Source organism: Aquila chrysaetos, chromosome 1, assembly GCF_900496995.4.
Source record: "Aquila chrysaetos chrysaetos chromosome 1, bAquChr1.4, whole genome shotgun sequence".
Classification (NCBI taxonomy): Eukaryota; Metazoa; Chordata; class Aves; order Accipitriformes; family Accipitridae; genus Aquila; species Aquila chrysaetos.
In genome coordinates, this window is record NC_044004.1 from 58849711 (window position 1) to 58873123 (window position 23413).

At 38.9% G+C, this 23413-nt stretch overlaps 1 protein-coding gene across 5 annotated transcripts in view; it reads right to left on the bottom strand.

Moving 5' to 3' along the window:
- The window catches only part of COL25A1 (collagen type XXV alpha 1 chain), a 133177-nt gene that overhangs the window by 101118 nt on the left and 8646 nt on the right, over positions 1-23413 (bottom strand). For all 5 annotated transcript variants that reach the window (XM_030029264.2, XM_030029247.2, XM_030029254.2 and 2 more), the window contains exons 3-4: positions 6336-6362; positions 6144-6170 (exon numbers count right to left, since the gene is read on the bottom strand). In XM_030029264.2, the coding sequence (XP_029885124.1) occupies positions 6144-6170; positions 6336-6362 (54 nt within the window). The remainder of the gene's footprint in view (positions 1-6143; positions 6171-6335; positions 6363-23413) is intronic.

Below are 23413 nucleotides of genomic sequence, written 5' to 3' on the forward strand. Positions count from 1 at the left end.
TGTATTAAAACAATAAAAATGTAATGTTTAAGAACTAGCACAAATGGATCACTATAAAAGTGTTATTTTCTATAATGACCTCTCTATTTTCACAGTGAATTCTACCTGACACTGCACTCAAAATGAACAAAACTGGAAAAAGCTAGCACTTCTCTATTTTGGTCCTAGTATTAGATGAATTTTCAGTGAAGCAAATATCTTTTCCACACAACTCAGTTACGAGTTCTGATGAGTGATCACCGTCTGACCTTCACAAAATATCCCTCCTGAAGGCAAACCTACTACTCTCACTGAAAGTGGTGGTAGGCATCCAGTTAACCTCAAGATGGGCTGGTCCTCCACAAAACCAAGCTGATTCTCACAGCAAAAATCTTCTGTCTGCCTTATGTTTCTCTTCAAATCTTATACCCACTGCAGTTATGCGACACAGGTAAGTGGTTCAAGCCACTTCTGTGGTATTTATCAGGACTGGATGAAATATTTTTAACGAGTTGTTTTCCATCAAATTGGTCTAACTCAAGTGTTAGGTATTGCAGCACTTTTGCGTGACAGCTGCAGTTTGAGATAAAACAACTACACGATGTTTTCTCAGTCACAGGACAGGGCTGTAGAAAAAGGAACAGGATGTACAGAAACTTCCTTCCTCACCATTCCTCCGGCATTACTAAAAAGGGGCAAGATGCAAACCAACTGGTGGTGAGTGAAGCCACGCGCTGCCTAGCTCTTAAGACAGGAATGACAACATCCTTGTCTTGGGAGCAGGTATGTGGCACTCTCTCTTGAGTGTCACAGCTGTTCTGCATTCCTCAGGGAACCTCAGGAGCTGAACATCAAAGGCATAGCTTGGCCCTGGAGAGTCATCCACAGCCAAAAGGACGCTCCTGTGAACTCTGAAAGGAGGCACATCTCAAGTCTGAGTGTCCCAGTGCCTCAGACGAAGTTGGCAGCCGGTACAATCCGAGTTCTTTCCTAACCTCTTCTAGTTACAGAGCTCCAAGTTACCTTGCTCCAATTTGTTACCCTAGTTTCAGCTTAATGGAAAACAGGGGAGCCACAACAGCCTAATACTAGTGAAGTAGAACGGATAATTAGTCCCAGGAATGGAGTAGGTAAGTACCCCTGTTGCCTTCTGGCAGATAAGGAAAAAAAGTCTCAGAAGTTAAATTAACTGCTCACAGACAAATTGGCATTAAACCAGATGTCTGGCAGTTTTCTCAATGATGCTGCTTCGGTGAAATTTATGTTAACAGAAGGAATCACGGTTTTTTAGCCTTCTTATTGTGACACACTAAGAATATAGTTTGAAACAGTTGTTAGATATAGTTTATAACCTGAACTATAATTTGCTTTACACAGGACAATTAATAACAGAAGAAACAACTATGTGGGTAGTCATATTGGTAAAGTATGAATTTAAAGCAATACTGTGTTTGTACTATATGTTTGAAGTAACACATAGTAAACCAGAAAATATGCCTTTATACACACATAAGAATATCACTTGAGGGAATACCACCACTATATCACCACCTCTGCTGCAGCTTTTGACAGTATATTCATATAAATGAAACCAAAGAGCATTTAATCAGAAAAGAAAAAGCTGGGGACAATGCTAATTTATGCTAATGAAAACTACACAGTCCTTCTATTAAGGCAGATAAAATTCATGAGCAGTATTAAAAGTAAACAGGGAAGGGGAAAGGGTTAAATAGAAAAGAATATTATATCACTACCTGAACCTAACTGTTTTAACAGTCCACAAGGAATCTTTTTAATCTTTAAGACAATAAAGGTTAACACAATAAAATAAACTTCTGAGTACCTTTCTTTCTAGAACTTAATCTCTTCTGCTGAAGATATTTTAGAGATATTATCAGTTCTGTGCAGACCCAGCTGCTAGGAAAATTTACTTAAACACACCAAAAGGAGAAAATAATATTACAGAAATACTTAAGTATGGCTTCTGGGTGGTTTCTCATTGTACCTAGACCAAAACCAATTTAAAAGCAGCTGCTAGCTGATGATTTCTAGACCTGATAATCAAGGAATCTCTCATGTATCTGAACTAAAGGACAGAAGATATTTATTATGTCATTTACAGAAGGATGAGAACAGACTGATTAAGACACTCAGTACTAGCTGTTCCATTCCCTCTGAAGATCCATTTCCATTAATCAGGGTACAATCTCTATTTGGACAATATATCCTTTGCAATCCTACCATTATGAAATCTTCAAAGGCTTTTTTTAAATTGGGGTAGAGCTGAGCAACTGGAACTGAGCAGTGGACTGACATCAGCATTTATTCTAATAGTCCACAGGCTAAAACCCATCATTTTTAATTTTGTCATGGCTCAGTACAGTAATGCATATCTCCGTGGACATGTCATGAGGCCATGTCCTCTGCAAAAAGAAAAGCATCCAAAAGATTTACTAACATTACTGTTTCTTACACTGGTATTGAGGAAAGCTAGTTCTGCATTTGACCTAAATGTCTAGTCTACCAGAACTTTAGAGCAACGAGTAGAGATCTGATATAAAAATATAAGAAGAAATCAAAAAAGCATTTTTTCAAATAAGATCAGGACTTTTGATTGTATCCACCACTACCTTATCTGTGATCTCATGTGGCCAAAAGCTGTATTAACCTGCTGCTCAAACTCACACTTAGGGCACGAATTTCAACATCACTCACACTACTGGAATGTTGTTTTGGCTCACATTTTCTACAGACAGTATGGGCATAAGTAGATTAAGCCACATGGCATTATGAACTAGAGCCCTTATGCCATCTCTGTATGATGAAGGAGACCAATCAACAGATTAATTCTGAATACTTAAGAAAACCCCTCAGATTCTTTAAAAAAAGACAAAAAAAAAAAAAAAATCAGACCCATTATTATAACAATACAAGTGCCTGACCTCTGGGTAGTATTTGCAGGGTCAGGTTCCTACTAGTGCATTAATTTATTGAAGATATTTTCAAGAAAACCTGAACTTCAGAGCAGTTGAGTATATACTCAGCATGTCCAGTGACTGTGAATAAGGAGTTTTGAGATAACTGATTACTGGTTTTAGTTTTAAAATGATTTTGGAAAGAAGGATCTCTCAAAAATCTCAAGGCCCAAGGTGAAAACTTGGGTGGGGACAGAAAGCAACAATTTCTTGTTTCAGAAATATTTTTCTTTTCTTTTCTGCAGGATTTTAAAAGTTTAAGGTCTCATCTTGACCTGGACAGTCTTCACATTTTATTTTGGTTTCTTTTACTAATGAAAATGCTGGGAGGAAAGAAAGGATCTTTTACAGAGAATAAGGGTCATTTTGAAATTTCAGTCATAAAAATGACTTGGAACAATAAAAATCTTTGCTAAGCTAAATGCTAGTTCCAAACCAATATGTGAAAATACAAAACCAAAGAAACTTCAGGCTCCTTAACTGTAAGAGATGAATTTTAAAATGTCCATCACTTTTAGATATTATATCCAGTCTGCCTGTAAACTTGTCAAATCCAAATGTTGATGGCATCCCACAGTCACTTTCAGGTACAGTATTTCTCTAAAATAATAGGGTATGGTATTATCTCCGAAACCATTTATTTTATATAGGCAGTGATGGAAAACTATGTGCAAAGGTAACCAACCAGGTTTAAATGGGTTTAGTTTCATTTGGTGCATGACTGGCTTACACATATAATTTCTATTGATTATATTGTAAAACCCCTGGCACAGCAAGTTGAGCAGATTCACCCTGAAGACAGTCATTAGAAGAGATAACTGCTGTACCATGAAACATAAAATGGTCAGAGGCTTCGTAGGGCTTATTACTTGCGAAATACACAAGGCAAAAAAGGAGAAGCTGCTGTAGAACACATTCAAACGCACTTCAAAAAAAGATAAAGGGAAAACCAAGAAGACTGGGCAAATTACCTAAGTTATACCCACATACTTCAAAAAGAGGTACGTTACTACAATATGCATTGACTAAACAATCAGTGGAGGTTCAGCTAGCCCACAAGGTGCTATGCACCACCTCTTCCTCTCTGCTGCTGACCTTATTCAATTCCTTTTCTATATTCAGATATAGAATTCAGTCTCAACTGACAGCTGCCGCTGCAGATACAACTTTGTGATGTCCTTAAACGTGAATTCCTTAGGTTGGCTATTTTTTGCTTTTTAGCTGCACTTGATTTACCAAAACCACAAAGTAGCCATAACCATGATTTGTATGGTCCAGTGAGGACTCTCCTGCTCTCCAGTATAGGCGACATGTCTTGGCAAAGTGGGACACAACAGTCTCTGTGTAGCAGATGTTCCACTGCACTCCTTGCAGGTGTTCTGCCTACAAGGTAACTCTGAACAAACTTGCATCTTATTGGGTATTGCCAACACTTCCAGCCCAGGGACTGAATGCCACACATGCCTAACCACTTTCTAGTTCTTACACACGTCTCCAACATTTTGCCAAACTTTTGGACCAGTGGAGGCTCTGGCACCTTTGCTTTCCCTCCAAAACTGTCCTCTGTCCTCCCATTTTATGCCACCATGAGAAAAAACAGCACCGTCATTCCCTTGTGTTGATACCACTTTAGTTGCTTTTCTGCATTCAGACCTCTGGGTCTTTCCCTGGAAACTTCTCCAATACCCATAATTCCAGATTCTTATCCTCAGCTATGTAATACTCTTTGCAACATTGCTCTTCCATATTCATTTGTTACTGTATCCCTCTCCGATACCTCTGTCAAATTTGCTCTCCTGTTCTGAACTGAACACCAGTTCTTCCGAATCTAAGGTCACTTAGTGCAAGCACCTACGCACAGACCTCTGACTTATGCTTTCTGAATGGGGCATCCTCTCCTGAGCCACAGGCACTGCTCCACTCTCCTCCTCTGCCCTCTCTATCCTCATGCTTCCCATGAGGTTCTGTAGCACAGAACCAGCCAAAATATACAGCCCAGCATAGCTTCTGAGAGACACTAAATTTGCGTAGAAGTTAAAAGGAAATTTTTACATTCTTCAGAACCTTGTCTGTGTGTTAGCCTAGGAAAAACATGTTCCTCACATTGTTACTCTCTACTTCCTTTTTATTTCTTTAAATAGTTTTCCATTTCTTCTTTTTGAGTTTCAATAGGAATAATATTTAAAGCTATTTGCTAATAGGCCTCTGTCTTTAAAGTGCAGTCATATCACCAAGCATAACAGAACACCCTGTAGGTAATTAACACTGGTAGCGCCAACACCAAATTCAGCTATAAAAACATGTTGTGACTTTAGATAACCTTACTGACTGCAAAAAGTAAAATAAAATAAAATAAAATAGTAGAATAAAATAAAATTGCAAATTCAAAATATTTAACGTAGTTGACAGAAAAAAAATAATTCATGGAACGTGCTGTCATGGAAAAATTCATAAATGGGTAACCAAAGAGAGTCACTATGTCATCAGAACAATGTAACCAAATGTGTTCTAATGAAGCACAGATGTAAAGAAGAAAGAACTGGCATAGCCAATCTATCTGAACTTTCACCCCTGTATTCCCCTAGTTGTCTGTTAAAACAAACATGATATTTAAAAATTAAAAGAACTTCTACATTTGCACAACTAAACCATGTTCCGTCTAACTGTCTGGATGTATTTATGAGGTGATAATATTGTTATTATTAAAAATATTTAATACATACATATCAGGAAAAAGAGCTATTACATGCATACATTATATTTGTTTATAATTCACTAAATACTAGATACATTTTACATGAAATCTAGAAGTACATTTATTAGAAACCCAACGGCCCTCTGCATTGTGGGAGCCCATGCAAGGCGTGAAAACATTGCTGGGGAAACTGAAAGGTTTGGTTAGGAAAGCCAGCTTTTATACAGCAGAGCAAAATCACTGTGAAACTTGCTTCCACCCGTAATGGAAATTGTGTATTTTAATGCATTACTTACTATTGTTACTCAAATCTTCCCAGACGCTATCTGGTCATGTTCAGTATTATTGTCCTGCAGACACTTACTTCAACATGCAGGGTAAATGCAGCTAATAAGCATAATTAGCTCAGACAGTGTATTTAATTTAGTTTTGCACTAAGGACTAATTGCCTACTCAGCGAAGGGGAAGTGTAACATTTTTTTTAAGATGCTTACCCGAGGGCCCTGATCACCTTGATCTCCCTGCAAAGTGGAAAGATGAGATGATAGGTTTAACACAGCATCTGTGTGCTACCCAGCTCTCTTACATAATCTAACATTACACTGTGTCAATACAAACGGTCTCTTTAGTTCATGCTGGGAGGGCTTTCCATTCACCTTGTAAGTGCCACCCGTACATCAACTCACCTTCTCGCCCTTTGGACCAGGAGGGCCCTGAAAGAAACAGAAGCAAAGATGTATTACTGATACTGATGAAGTCCTGGGACATGGCAAGAAAACAGCTCTGCACCAACCTGTGATTTCTTCCTAACAATGTATTTCCTTATAATTTTTCACTCCAAATGCCAGGGCTGTTCCAGAGACGGCTTCTTCACTGTATTAATACTAGGCACTGTGCAGTTATTTCTTGAATAGTTTGCTCACCCCATGTGTTGAATCAGACTACTTAGACAAGCAAAACTATGCCTGAAATGGTAAAATTTCTATTGATTTCAGTTAGGGACAATAGTTTATCTCCTATCAGATAATAAATGTTTTCTAAGACTGTAAAACTTCTTTGCAAGTGCAGCTAATAAATTCAGAGACATATAAATCTGCCATGTATTCTGGCACCCTCCTTGGCTTAGATTGCCAAAGAAAAATGGATTAGGGAATCTAAAAGTAGCGTTTTCATTCCTATCTTTGGCAATGCTGAAGTTGATGTTTAGTCTCAAGCACACTGTTTTAGGCAAAATGAGCTCTTTGTATAACATGATTTTGCAGAAGTAATATTTATTGTTTCTTACCACCAGACAAACAGTAAGGTGACAGAATCACAAAACAGCGAGGTCCCTTCCTATTCCATTTTTATTGAGCACCTTCCAGAAAGCTACCAGCAGGTTTCTAAAACTCTGGTTTTCAGGTTAGTATCTTGTGAATAAAAATGCTAGCAGTCTGCAGAGAACTGGCTGCTTACACAGTGCAGACTCTACCTCCAGCTTTCTGAAAGATATGCAGGTGTTTCATTACAAAGAAGGACCTGAAGTACATACAAAAGCAGCTGGAAACAGAGAAGGAGCCATCCAAGCTAGCAGGGTCCACTGTCATAACAGAAAGGGAGAGTGTGTGTGTGTGCGTGCAGATGCAGCACAAGAAAAGGTTGCCACCAGCAACATGATTAGAAATAACCAAGTGCAACCTAGATGAGCTGAGCACATTTGAACCATTTCAGAATTTACACTAGTAAAAATTCATGTGGTTCACATAAATGCAAATGGAAGGAAGGTCAGCCTGCTGTGTATTAAAGATGTGATCAACCACATGCAAGTCTTCGAGAATCCCTATTGTAGCCAATTTTCTGCTTATTTTTAAGGGCTTCTGGTGCATGCCAGAGAAGAGCATCTGCTGCTAAATCTTTCAAGGAGTTAAAGCATATGCCTCTCCTTCCATAGCCTGCCATCTCTTCCATCTGCTGCAGAGGACATAGAAACAAGCCTGCTACCTGATGTCCCCACATATCCTTTAGGAAGGACGGTGCTCACTGCTAGCTGAGTGGAAACCATCTGCTCAATTAACTATGACCCCTGTGTACTTTGTGTTGCACTGCAAGAACTCGTCCTCTTTAAAAACAAATTAAACAAAATAATTTAATAAATAGGACAACCTTGCTGCACCTTTAAGGTCTCTCCATCTATTTTTTTTTTTATACTTTAACCCGTACTGACCCTTTCCAATGCACGTGTTCATATATGTATACTGGAAATTACATGCAGCGTTGTCTACTGTTAGCTGCAGACTCCACGTATACTTACTTGGACATGACAATACAGTAGAGCACATTTTCAGCAGGCCCACTTTAAAAAATACACATACATGCCATTGAGCTTGTCAATTCACAAACACATACAATCAGTAACACAGTACTTGCAGAATGGGAAGAACTAAAATCAGTCGATGCTGGCTGTTACCACCATTTTCACAGTGAACACTGAGCACAAGCAAAGGGCTGCGCTCATGTGTTCTATCTCCTTGAATTATCAAACCATTACTGGCTCCGAGTATCTTACGGGCTGCAAACTGCACATAATATGACCCCTATCTGCTACAGTCAGAATCCTATTTCTTGGGTCTTGGGCATGAAATTATAGATAACATGGCATGACCAAGACTGCAGACAGATGTTGGCTTTTGGATCACGCCACGATCGTGGGAGTAGTTACTGCCTCACCCAGACGCCCAACGCCATTCTTACGCCCAAGGGTAGCCCTGCTTCTGCTGGGGTTTGGCTCACAACTTCTCTGAGGCGTGCCTGCCACAGCTCTGCCAGTTGGTACAAACTAAGACAGCAGAGATCGCATCAGCTCCCTGAAATAAGCTGGCTCACTGGAACAGAAACAAGCTAGAGCGTGCTCACACGAGAGGTTCAGCCAGCAGTTCTGCAGGGCTACTAGACCGTCTCCCTGGTACAACTGCTGGCGATATGCTCAGCTGTTTCCACCTGCAGAAGTGGCTCCTGCCTCTCCTCTGCACATTTGCCTCCGTTAGGAGTTCTCTGAAAGCACAATCCGTACACAAACATGTTTTTTAATAAGACTGAATCACATATCTGAATTAAAATTTTTCTGTGCAGGGTTTTCTGAAAATTACCTGTCCACATCATATTCAGAAATCCAGGGGTTTTTTTCTTTGCTCTCTATTGGGCAAAGTCAGCAATTATGACTACTTGGTGTTTGCTCTCCCTGAGTGCCACACACCATTGTTTCTATTAAGTCATTCTTCCAGCACACAAATTTTTCATACAAAGTATTCATCAATATCTGACAACTTTATTGTACCAGAAGTTAAAAACAGGTTTTCAAAAGGCCACAAGAGCATTTCTGGTGTGAACATTCTCACAAGTCTCTGCACTTGTATTTGCAACGCTTTTGCTTTCCACCAAGAGTCTTGAAAAACAAACAATTGCAAACAAAAATAGCTCTTTTGGATGCTAGTGAAGAGAACCAGTGGGGTTTCATCGAAAGAAAATTAATGCAATTCTTTCATGGCTTGTTCACCCATCTCTGGCTCTTCGCCTATTGTTTCAATTGTTCTTTATTGTTTTTGCAACTTTAAAAAGAAAATTCCTATCCTCAGCCTTTGACATCTTCTTTCCATTTGTGCTGAGAAAATCTCCCAAGGTTTTTACTGCAGAATTTATTAGTGTGTGTACACTGAGTGGAGGCAGGGAGGAAGAAAAATCTGAGGGAAAGTTGGGTTTGCGGGGGTGGGGTGTGATTAGGAGACAGATTTGTTTAAAGGAGGGCAAGGTTTCTTCTGTTTAAGGGTATAGACACAAAGAACAGAGTGAGTAAAATAACACTAGCTTTGTAGGCCACAGCATAGACATCCTGCTTTTTTCCCAGGGAGAATTCTGTGCTTTCGTTTATGAGATGGCAGAGATCAAGCCACTAGCTGCTGCACAAATGTGAAAGCATTTTGTGTAAGTTATATGAAACGTCTGAGGTCAGAGCATTTCTGAAATAACTTTACAGTGTTTTCACTGGAAACAGAGGCTCTTTTCTCAAAGCGTAATTATCTACTCCAGACTACTATACATTTCCAAGGAGAGTTTATAGCCTGCTTCACATAAGCAAGGCCTTGTAAATCACAAACACGTGCAAAATCTGCATTCATAATTAAGCGACAAATACTACTGTTTTTAAAACAAGGTCTTCTAAAGCAGACTGAAAGGCCTCCAGGCACCTGCCAGCCAAGAACAAAGCTGAAATCAGGGTCAAATCCATTCAACAGCCATGTTCAGGATTACTGGCAGGTGACCTTTTTTTTTTTTTTTTTGGCTATCAAAATCCCATTTCCATTCTCCGATGAAATCTTTACATTATTATAAATATGTCTACAAGAAATAAGACGGGTAAGAGAATGCAGTACTAGAAAACATGAGACCAATCCTTGTGGTCTTCATTCGGACAACATTCCCCTTAGGGTTAACTGAGTGTGATCAGCATGATTTTTCACACAGCTGGTATTTTATAATTCATTCGCTGAAAGATGCTAATTTTGTATTCCACCCTTGCGGCCATTGCCACCTTTATAGTTTTGCAACAGTTACATTCAAGCGACCTCTTGAAAAGCCAGTATTTGATTTATATTGGTTTTACAAGCATCCAAAATTATCTGAATTCTCTTACGGAGATATTCTGCCCATATTCCTATTGCTATAGATCTGCCTTTAACTGTAATACAGGCAGTCCTACCATGACTTCACCAAAAAGGCTCCCTTAAGCATTGAGGGGAAAGTAGAACTGAAAATAGTAAGGGATTCTCAAGAAGGGGTTCAAAGAAACAGCAATGTTTTTAGGTTCCGCAGAAGGCTCCAAAGTCAGGGCAGAGGAATCCAGATTTTTAGTGACTATTAGATAACTCATACGATGCCACTGCCAAAAGGACCTGCCAGTGCCTAGCACAAGCTGGCAACAGCCAACCAAGCAGAATCAGTTGGGCTGTGTCAGTCCCAGGTCCCAGTGGGGTCATCCACCTTCAAGGCTCCTAAGGAACCTGAGATGTCAAACTCGGCAGCCCCCATCAGACAGAGCTACCACAGAAGACACAGGTAATAATAAACTTTTAGATACAGTCACTGCTTTCCTACATTTCAACCACAACAGCCATAGGCGAAGACAATCTGGCAGCTAGAGGACTGAATGTAGCTTGCAAGATTCAGCCTTTATTTTCATTTGTGATGAAACAGCATACAATGCGTTCATCCCTACTAGCAGCTACAGCATCCACAATAAGAGTGCAATGGGCAGCGTGAGGGAACAGTGGCCTTGTGGAGATGAGCAGAAAAGTGAACCAGATAGTCCAATGTCATCTAGACAAATTCAAAAAGGAAACCAATTTGCCAACTTAGTTTAATCATGTTTTCACTACTAAATGACATGCCATACATTGCCTAATTCAATTCCTGCAGTTTATTTTGAGGGTAAAAGGTGGTTTCAGCACATAACAACAAAGTATTCAGTTACAAAAGTCAAACTTTTTCTTTCTTTGAAATTTAGCTCATGACTTTCACAAGTTACAAGTTCCTGATTGGAACAACAATCCCCAGTCTAACTATAGTTGCTGGAAAATATTAGGATCAGATATGCTGAATCATAAGATAAGAGGTTACACAGAGTATTAGGAAACACAATACTATTTCAAAGTTCCTACATTCATTTTAGTCTTGCATCCACTATGCAAGCCTTGAACTACTGAGCAATGTGGTTTTGGCATTTGCTGAACTTGGCCATGTTTACAGCCAGTGTTTACATAGGCTAGTTCACAATGCCAACATCTCACCTTGCATCATTTTTACAAGTGCTCACAAGAATTTCCAGTGAATCTGAACAGCTTCTACCACTGAAATTATATTCCCTTCTCTTTTACATATTTTCTTCTTCCCCTGGGATATGACTGGCTTATGGTGAAAACTTTAAAGAAAAAAACCAACCTGCCACCCAAAAGACTCTTACCAATCTTTCCTTTGCTCCCCTTATATTCTCAAGTTTTTGTTACAATATTCCAAGGCAGAGAAAAGGAAACCTGAATATTTGACACAATAACTGTGCCTGAATTAATAAACATTATGTAAATGGATGTAACCTGAGAAACATAAAATTGATATATATAACAATCTAGATAAACAGCTCAGTTAACATTCACATCAACAAGTAAAATGTAAGTGAATCCTGCCATAAATTCATACAGCCATATTCAGAAGTCAGTGATTTATGCCAATACATAAATCAGACAAATTCATAATCTGCAGGCGCAAGAACACGATCTACCCAAAATGTGTCAAGAAAGCATTTAGACTATAATTTAGACATTCATTTCTCATGCAGTGCTCTTGCTGAGATTGGGATGGGGTGCTATTTTGAACTTTATAACGTCGTTCACAAAAATCATCAGATTGTGTCACGAGCTGCAAAGGGGTCACTGCTAATGGACTAGTTCAGCACCCAGGAAGAAGCATAAGGCTCAGTGTCGCAAGCAAGAACCTGCTAGAGGAGGTCTCTTCGTCCTTTCTCTGACATACTTGCTTGCTTTGATTAATCAATAAGGCTGCCATTTCCCCCCCATTTTTCTCCCCTTCTACAGACAAACATGATGTTTTGTTTGAAAACCTACAAAACTCAACGCAAATAGTCCTATATCGATTCCATGGTACAGAGAGTATATGACTATGTACCCATTGCTTGAGCACAAAAAATCAGGGATCGGCTTTACTATTTCCAGAAATTAATTTAAGCAAACATTATAATCTGAATCAACTGTTAAGTTTCTTGTGAAATTAATAGCTGCCATACGTGTCAGTAAGATCAAAGATATGGTGACAGAAAAACTTGTCACATTATTAAAGATAAGAAAATGGCTTCTGGTAAAGTCAAAAGCCTCCTGACTACCACTTACTGCTCAATGCACTGTAATACATGTATTTTCTGAATCTAAGCCCTCATTGCCTTGTCCACAGTGCACCTTGTCCTACTTGCTACATAAGCAGACATTTACTGATGATATTAGAGTTTTGATGCAATACTGTATAAAAAAAACCCACAAAGGAAATCCCACTCTACTAAACCTGTAAAACAGCACATAAAACCATGGATGAAAATATCTAATATTGCTAAATCTCTCATTTTATATGAAAACATCCAGAGTTTCTGTTTTCAATAATGCCATAGGTGCAAGGAAGATACAAACACATAATGTTAGTTACATCAAAAAGACAGAAACACACAAATTTTTGGCTGGTGCTCAAAACTGCAGGAGGACATTTGAAACCAAAACTGATGTGTGCCCTACAGAATCAAAATTCCTAAACCAGACTGAACAGTGAGCTTTTTTTACTATTACTGTTACATTTGCTATTTCCAAACCAGTCTCAGGATTTTTTGGAGTTCAATCCATGATTGTAGAAATATTTTTTAATGACAGTACAACAAAACACTGGTTTCAGTGTTCAATACTTGGTCTATAAAACATTCTAAAAATGAGACATGTTTTTGATACAGACTGGTTCAGCCTTCCTATTCTTCCACCAATCCTCCAGCAGATCCTTGTCTCATTACATGTCCACCTGACACTTCAAAAAGCAGCACATGCTATCTTAGAATCATAGAATAGTTTGGGTTGGAAGGAACATTTAAAGGTCATCTAGTCCAAGCCCCCTGCAACGAGCAGGGACATCTTCAACTAGATCAGGTTGCTCAGAGCCCCATCCAACCTGACCGTGAATGTTTCCAGGGATGGGGCATCTACCACCTCTCTGGGCAACCTGTTCCAGTGTTTCACCACCCTCATCGTAAAAAATTTCTTCCTTATATCTAGTCGAAACCCACCCTCTTTTAGCTTAAAACCACTACCCCTTGTCCTATCACAACAGGCCCTGCTAAAAAGTATAGTATGACCGAGATTAACTCCTCATGAACCAGTGTCTCATGTAGGCTGTTCTGCACTCTACCTTCAAAGAGCCTCCCTACTTCTTCCTCTTGCTGCATTGAGAATAGACACTTGGAGTCCCACTCCATCCTATATTAGACTACCATCCAGCAGATTATTTTTGATCCCTGTTATATCCTCTCCAATAGGAATATACATATGTGTGCGTGTGTATCTTCACATGGTTGTTCGCATGTGTGAGCATGCTGGTAGTGGAATTTAAAAAACAGACTTCATTTCTATATCAGCATTCACTCAGTAGTTGAATGGTTATGTCACGAGTAACAGAAAATTTAATATATAGCATGGTAGCTATGGAATAGGCAAAAATGAGTCTGCTATCAATAGATGAAAATATTTATTATGAGTCATGGGCTTCTTGATAAGATTCAATAGTTTATAAGATTCAATAACAAGAGAAAGTGCAGTTGACTGGAGTCTTTCAACAGAAATGGTGCCACAGAAATTCAAGGAGCAATGAATTACACAACTATAAAAAAGCATGTTTGGGCGACAGAAAGACAAAGAAGAATGAAAGGCTGCTTCCAAATTTTACAATAAAAATAACTAGAATGCAAAGAGTTTTCAAGGTAGAGTGCTTCACCTTTTCCTCAGAAGGTTATTTACTGGCATTTATTGTTGCATCAAACTACTGAAGCAGGAAAGAAGTTATAGCTCTAAACAGTTTTTATTGCCACAGACTTCACACCTTTTATTTTGCATTGAACATTAAAAGGGATATGAAACAAAGGAGAAAAAATAACTAGCACTGCTTAACCTCCCAATTATTCCCATTTATTAAAATAACAATGGCATAGTACCACTCCAGAGGAGTTTTCTGCACTCACCAGTGAGGACTGTACCAGTAAGCAGCCAATAATCAGACTGTACAAATATAGAGCTATTTTGCTCAAAAAGCCTGCTATCCTGGCCCCCTGGTCTAAGCAGATGCATTAGGTATTGATGCCTTGAACCCAATCAAAACATTCTACTTTATGGAAGCAATTAATATACTCCAAAACCAAATGAGAACTTGGGAAAACAATAATTAAAAAAAAAAAAAAAAAAGACTTAAAAGGAAGACCAATATAGTCCAGTGGAATTTAGGGCTTATAAAACTGCAGGGATCATGGAAGTACATTCTGGCTTTCTTTCCCAACACAACAGAAATTGAAAAGAAAAAAATTACACCTCCTGCCAATCAAACGCATGAAATCCTTTTTCCAGATTTTTTGAGATAAAAAATACACCATTAAATATTTTTTATACTTCCTTTGGTAGATTTTTATCCATAGGCCAGCTCTCTCATTTATTTCTAGAAGCTTAGTAAGAAAAAATCTCCTCACTGGGAGTTAACAACTTCCCGTTATTTTCAGAAACAGTAGTTCATACTCTAATGTTTCAGTCATTTTTTACCTAAAACTTCAACAGTGGCTTCTGTAATTCAAAGATTTCCGGTGCTTCCCTGATTGCTTAGTGGCCTGGTAGATAATTCAGCTGAAATGACAGTGTCCTTTGCTCATTTGATCTTTTTTGTTTTACTTAAAAGAACCTTTTTGGCGACGATGACAGGCTGAACTTCAAGCATTTTGAAGAAAACAGACAAAGGAGGAAAGCAAGGGAAAGGGAGAGTTTCAGAGCAATGGAGATTCGCCACTGCCAGTTACTACCTACAAAAGAAGCACCTGTGGTCATGGAAATGTGTCTTCCAAGCTCCCTAGCCCTCTGGATCTTTCAACTTTACTGTCTCCATTACTACTGTGTAGAGAAATAGCATACAAATATCTACCAGACAGATCCTCCTTTGACCAGCAATTGGGTCAAGGAGATTTATGTACTTCATTAACAGATGCTCCACAGGGTACAGCTCTACAAAAAAAATCACAACCACACAGAAACAAATTATTGAAATACCTGAAAAACTCTCTGTTTATCTACTTGAAAAAAGGACAAGTTTCAAAACAAGGCAGCTAGTGAAATAAAAGTAAGCCGATTCAAGGAAAAAAAAACCCAACCTGATGGTTGTGACTCATACCCATTTCATGCTGTTTTCATAGATTCTCCCACTTCCCCATCTTTCTCTTTGGAAGAAATTAAAAACAATCCAAAATTCATTATTGAAGGCACTAAGATTAATTTAAAAGAATTTGCTACTAAAAGCCCAGTACCCTGTTTGAAGAATTTTGGCCTGTACCTGCTATCATATCAAGGCATATTTACATTAGAGTAATAAAGTCTAAACTTGTAACTTTGCTCATTTGTAAATGAGCAAAACTGGATAGCTTGCATACAAACAAGGTTTTGCAGCTAACATACATTCGGTGTATTTCAACAATAAACTTAATTTCAGCAAATGGATTTTAACACAGACTTTCAAATAGGGGCGGTCAATTCCATTCTTCCATTTACTGTGGTGAATCCACACTTGTTTCAGTAGCAATGCCCTGAGTTTCATTCAGTATTTCAAAGGCATTGCATCCTGTATATACACTGTTTTTTCTTTTCCAAACTTTACTGCTCAGTACAGGGTACATTTGCTCATTCAAGGTATACAATGCCAAAGAAAGATTTAGCTATTCTTTTAGTGCTGTCTGCAAACACCACTATAAAATACCACTGTAAAAGAAGTGGTGTGTTAGATTACTTAAATCATGAATGGTTAAAAGAAAAGAGCAGTAAAATATTAGTACAAAGCCATAGCCATGTAAAATACAGCCCAAGGGATAGAAAGGCTTCTGAGACTGCAGTATAACCTCCACGGATTAAGAGCAATGAAATTATTTCACAACCTAGATAACTCTTTTAACTTGAGGATATGATAATGCTTGAGAAAAATGTATTTTAGTGAAATACCAACATACATTTCTCTGAGGATCTTATCCTTCTTTCTTTCCTATTCCCCCCTTGCACGTCCTGTAGTCCCTTAAATAGTTTCTGTCCATGCCAGGCTCCATCGGTACCCAAACAAGCCATTTTACAAGAACTGCCTGACAAACGTAATGATAAAAAATACACTGCATGTATCTATCTGAGGCAACCTGTAAGTACTAGGTTACTGCAGATGTCTCCAAACTATCTTAGCTACAAGTCATTGCTAAAAGAGGCAAAGACTTGACACTCCAAGTCATAAGTCTAGTCTTGATGAGGATGTGTCAACCCTTAGTCACAGATTAATTTATTCAAGGTAAATGACTATATAGAAGTAAAAGCGCATAAAAATAGCATATAAGATAATATATGTGTTACAATACGACAAACAAATGCTAGTAGAAGAACTAAACCTTTTGTTTATCTTCCTCAATTTCCTCATACAACAGGGGAAAACTACGATGACATACTTCATCTTGAGAGCTATTTTGAGAACTGTTCAGATTTGTAAAGTTTGAGTTGAAACACTGGATAAATGCAAAGGAATTTTTACATCAGCTACAAACATACACATACTTTTATACATAGACATATAAAAGTGAGATGACTGAAGATATTTTTGTAACGTTTAAGGCTGGCAACGTCTTTATACAGGAAGCAATTTAAGACAACATAAAGTTTATTAAAAACAAAACAGTTTTCTCCTTAAGACTAATAGTTTGGTCTACGAAATTCAGAACATCTTCAGGGGAAATTACACACATATGTATATGTATACTTAAATGGATATTCATTCTTTTTGGCAAATGATCACTAACAGACATACTGTGTAATATAACTGGATTGTATTTCTGAAAATACGTGATTCTTTTACATGTTTCTCAGCAGCTCACAACTCTTGAATGTTACTGATCGATCTCAGCAAAAAAGATTATTAAGAACTCCTATGCTATTGCAGGGATGGCCAAAGCATTTTTCAAACATAGAATCCTGGATTAAAGCTCACAAACAGAATGGACACTTCCATGCCATGCTGATTAATAACACTTCTGGCAGTACACAAAACACTCCAGTGAAAGGAATTGCTGCATTTTCTATTTTTTCTTCTTTCCCTCCTCCAAAGTTGACTCATACTTAACAGGAAAGAATAGCACACCATCACAGCTCTTCATGCCAGCACCAATTCAATATAAAGAACCTGAAGCATTTCTGCTAACATATAAGGTTGCTTAAAGTCAAATTTCAATTGACAAAAGTGTCACTTTATAACGGAAAATACAAATTTTGAAACTTCCATCTGTCAGCCTAAGATCCAAAGCTCCCAGGTTTGCTCGAATTTGCAGGACTTCCAAGCTTCCAGCACAGAAAGTCACCAGGGCTCTGGACTGACAATGGGTGATCAAGAAAACTCTGATATTTTGAAAACCTTGTGAAAGACTAAGGTCTTAGATATCACAGCATTATGTTTAAGTCACCATAAGCTTGATGAAATACACATTTTTATAACTCTTCACTTTTTTTTTTTTTTTTTTTTTAAAGCTAGTGAAACTACTGGGATCTGCAACAAATTGAGCTGGAATTCAAAGCTGAAGTACAGCATAAGGATCAGTTAAAAACAATAAGCCAGTAGGAGTTTAATATCAAATTAAAAACATGTGCAGCAGGATAGTAAAATACTATATAATATTCCTGAACACAGTGCAATACTTTGCTTTGACATAATTCCTAATAAAACACAGAACACACTAGTGTATTTCTGCCATCTGTAGAATAGGATGAAGAAAATACAAAGGTCATTTGATAAAGAAATGATTTGGGAATACAAGAAATATTTCAGAGTTCTTAATTATATTTTGACAACTCTTTGTACATCTCATAATGGAACCACAGTACTAGGCTTGCAATTGCTTTTTGTACTCATATGTACTCTGTTAAGCTAAGCAATACTATACCAAATTAAAGCTTACAAGTAATTTTTGCTTCACAGTTCTTCACTTGCTGTTAGAAGATCTAGTATGCCTCGGTGACAGCTGCAACTTCTAGATGAATAGGTGGAATGCTAATGTGTGATTCCCCATAACATTTATGCTAGCATATGTAAAGAGTGAATCAGACCTTAATATTTATTTTATTAAAACAAAACCAATTCTTTTCAGAAATTAATGATGCCAACATGAAGAAAAGTTGGTAACACCCTACAAATAGAAAGCTGTCCTTCATGTTTTCTTTTAGAGTTTTATTTATTAGTTTTATATATTTTTTTTATTCTAGGACTTGATTTTTCAGAGTAACTGTACCATAAATTGTCACTATGCAAACTATGAAATGAGGGGATTAACTTCTAAAAGTTTTGGGCCAAACAACTTAAATTGTTCCAAGAACCCATCTTCCAAGCTTTCTTCATCTATTGCATACACCTACTCTGGAGGGAGATCTTCAGGTTTAGTAAAAGAAGCCACCTTCATAACAAAAGAACTTATTTTATGAGGGCATCCAGAGCTGTCATTAGCTTGCGTGAAGAGCCCTTTCTACAGAATTCTGCACAATGACGTATTGGGTTTACATGCCAAGGTTTTGGTAGTGGGGGGCTACAAGGGTGGCTTCTGTGAGAAGCTGCTAGAAGTTTCCCCTATGTCCCATAGAGCCAATGCCAGCCAGCTCCAAGATGGACCTGCCACTGGCCAAGGCCGAGCCCATCAGCAATGGGCACCATCAGCCCATCAGGTGGTAGTGTCCCTGTGATAACATTGTTAAGAATGGAAAAAAAGTTGCTGCGGCACAGAAACTGCAGCTGGAGAGAGGAGTGAGAACATGTAAGAGAAACAACTCTGCAGACACCAAGGTCAGTGAAGGAGGGGGAGGAGGTGCTCCAGGCACCAGAGAAGAGATTCCCCTGCAGCCCATGGGGAAGACCACGGTGAGGCAGGTTGTCCCCCTGCAGCCCATGGAGGTCCATGGGGGAGCAGATATCCATCTGCAGCCTGTGGAGGACCCCATGCCGGAGCAGGTGGGTTCCCGAAGGAGGCTGTGACCCCGTGGGAAGCCCACGTTGGAGCAGGCTCCTGGCAGGACCTGCGGACCCATGGAGAGAGGAGCTCACGCTGGAGCAGGTTTTCTAGCAGGACTTGTAACCCTGCGGGGGACCCACGCTGGAGCAGTCTGTGCGTGAAGGACTGCACCTCGTGGAAGGGGCCCATGCTGGAGCAGTTTGTGAAGGACTGCAGCCCGTGGGAAGGACTCATATCAGAGAAGTTCGTGGAAGACTGTCTCCCATGGGAGGGACCCCACGCTGGAGCAGGGGAAGAGTGAGGAGTCCTCCCCCTGAGGAGGAAGGAGCGGCAGAGACAACGTGTGATGAACTGACCGTAACCCCCATTCCCCGTCCCCCTGCACCGCTGGGGTGGGGGTAGGCAGAGAATTTGGGAGTGAAGCTGTGCCCAGGAAGAAGGGAGGGGTGGGGGGAAAGTGTTTTAAGATTTGGTTTTATTTGTCATTACCCTACTCTGGCTTGGCAATAAATTAAGTTAATTTTCTCCAATTCGAGTCTATTTTGCCCATGATGTTAATTGGTTGAGTGATCTCTCCCTCTCCTTATCTCGACCCACAAGCCCTTTGTTATATTTTCTCTCCCCTGCGCCGCTGAGGCGGGGAGTGAGAGAGTGGTGCTTAGCTGCTGGCTGGGGTTTAACCACGACAAATGAATATTCTTATTTTTGTGTTTGTAGAAAATCAAAACCTAGACTGTATTGGTAATTGTTAAATTAACAGATTTCAAATCTGATATTTTTCTGAATCAGGTAAGAAAGTCAGAAACAAAGTACCAGTTCCAGGAAATGCTGTGGAACATTTGAACATCTTGCTATTTCAGCACAAGATTTCCAGAGATAGTTACTGAAATTGTAACTCAAAAGCATGCCTATCAGAGGAGGTAAAAGAACACAGTAGCAGAGGTGAGGAAGGAGTCTGGCCTCTGCTTTGGGCACCTGACATTAGATGAACAGAGGTCTAACAAGTCTGATTATCCCCAACTAAGTTCGCTTGGGAGGGTACTGTAGGGAAGTCATTAATCTGCCATTAGAAGCTCCTTTGCAAATCCTGGCAAAAGGCTGAGAAAAGACAAGTAAAAAAACATGTGGGAAGCAGAGCACAATATTGAATGCTACAAGAAGTTTGCTTGTTTACACCAGGAACTTACTCCCCTCAGCCTTTTTAAATTATGTGTGGTGCTTCCTTAGTCTTGGTACAGCTGATAGGCCAGCACAATTTGCCCCTATATCTCCAGTTCCGTGCTTTCTTCTTCACAAAGCAAAGAATTCTCTTATTTGCACTAATGCCATCTGCTTAGCTGAACAAGCATTTAATATTCACAGCTCTCCCGGTTTACACATGTACATAAGTCTACCAGGGGAAACTGAAGTGTTTTATATTTTAAAAGTGCTTATTGTTATTCTCAATTCCTTTTAACAAAATTAACTTATGCTTTATTACATATAAAGCTGAGAAAGCAACATACTTTAAAACAATTAAATACATTAAATCCTTCTGGGAAGATACATTTCTTGCATCTTTTGTGTCATAAACATTTATGTACACATCAGAGAGTAAACATGAAGTTTTGAGCATGATTTCTCCTCCTATATTCTCTGATGTGGTTCAGTTTGGCAACTAACATAAACTGAAAAGCCATGATAATGGCATTTGTTTCTTCATGTTCACAAGTCAATACGGGCTGAGCGCTTCCTAAAAAATTCGCACCATTTCAATAGTGTTTAGGAGTTTGTTTACAGCTTTAGAAAGGAAGGAGAATGGTAAGCAAATGGTAAAACTCTGCCTGCTAAATACATATGAAACTTAGTACAAGCTTGTTTATTTAGGCGATGCCCTCAGTTAAGATTAATTTCTGATCTCAAAATTGATAGTAGATTGTTATTAACAGCAATGGGATCAAGTATTTGGCCTTGTTATTGGTACAGATGCAAGTAAGAAACAAACTTTTACATACTGCGTTTGGCTGTCTTCCTATGTCTACCTGGCCATTAGATGAGACTATTTTTTAGAAAACACTACATTAATCTGTTTCTGCTGCTGTATATAAGCCCAAACTCTCAGGCTAAGCCTAATCTTATTTTCATTTATACAAGTATAACTAATTAGTTTGGACTTGGTAACAGTAGTTGGGAGAAAATGTGTGGTGTGCACATGAAAACTTAAAAACTACAAATGTTTTAAACTCCCTTAGGAAGAATTTTTTTCAAAAGACAAATTATTTATTCTTTCAGTTCTTGTCCTTCTTTACCAAAGCCTAACGAACTGTTCATTCCCTTTTAAAAATATATTTCCTCCTTAACTTACAGTACCTGCTTTGACATGATGTTGAGGTTCTGTATTCCACACCCACTGACATCAGTAATACCTAGGGCAGAACATGGGAAATGCAGTAGCTCTTTCTACTGTTTACATGTTAGTGAAGATGCTTCAGAAGAAACAAAAAACTGAACCCAAATCTTTAGGTGCAAAATGATATTTGGCTCCCTTTAAATGAAAGATCACAGTAATAGAATGAATGCCCCTATGAATTTACACCAAATTCTAATTCATATTCTGATTTCTAGCTAAGTAATCACAGTTTCACATAGGGAATTAAGAAGAAACTAAAACACACTAAAGTTATTGAAGGAATTTCATAACCTACACTGAAATAATGGCCTGATGGCATCCTGAAAAAGTGCGGGGACACACACACAAGTATATAAGACAAAGAGAACATCATTCCATATTTGCCTAGAAAACAAAAATTTGAGCGACTGTACCTGTTCTTTGTTAACAAACTAATTTGTTAAAGTTTGACAGCAAAATCTGACCTGCAACTCTTAACTCAAAAGCAGACTAGCATTTGCATATTCCAAATGAGTCATACAATCCTTCAGCAGGATCAGAAGTTTACAAAGGAGCTTAGGGTATCAGCTGCTAGAAGGAGAAACACCCCACAAGATGATTCTCTAGAGTGTGAACAGCTGATGGCCTGGATACAACCAGTGGGCTTCTCTCAGGAGCAACAGTTTTACTGCATTGTGTATCTCAAGGTGATGAACTCTTTCTCCAGCCTTACACTGATTCTGTCCTTCAAAAGCGTACTTCTTGCCTCCTTCCCCCACTCTCCACGCAAGTAGAGAGACTCGAGGCATTCCTAGAGGCGCACTGCTGGGAACAAGGAACGTGGAGCTTACACCTCAATTTATGGTGATCAGAACAAAAGAAGCATTCAACTCTAAGGCTCTGACAGGTAGAGACTTTGCAGCATTAGTCAATAGGACGTATTATGCACCTTGCCCATCGCTTAAAAAGCCGTCAAAACACATACATGATCACTTGACCTTATCAACTGCCCCAGTACTGAATGGCATGTGCTAACTGAGAGGAATATTTAACAGGTCTTGGAATGCAGATGGCTATCCTAACTACCAAACTGAAAGGGAAACTCAGCAGGACTTAAAACATTTTCTTTACACAACCCCTTTCCCATCCTTCCTGCTGTCAGATACTCAACTCTTTCCTAAGGTCTAGGATTCTCCTTACCATCACAGTGTTCTCTAGGAAGTGATAAACAAATCTCTTCCATACACTGCTGCCATCCACACCGGCTCAAAACTATGGCCTATGTCCTGCTGGCTATTTCTCTCAGTCCTTGACAAAAAGCAGAAAACTAAAAGTTAAAATGGTTCCCACCAGCTCTGTTGACAGCTGAAGCCAGTAATAGCCTGTCCAACCATGAATCAGAATCTCTGCCATCAGAAATTAAAAATACTCCAGTCACATACCCTGAAGCTTGACGGTAAAAAAGACACACGCATACATTTGTCACCAGAATTGCTATGGTAACCCTTTGTCACGCACACAACACTGCAAAATTTCAGACTGAAATAACACCACTTCCA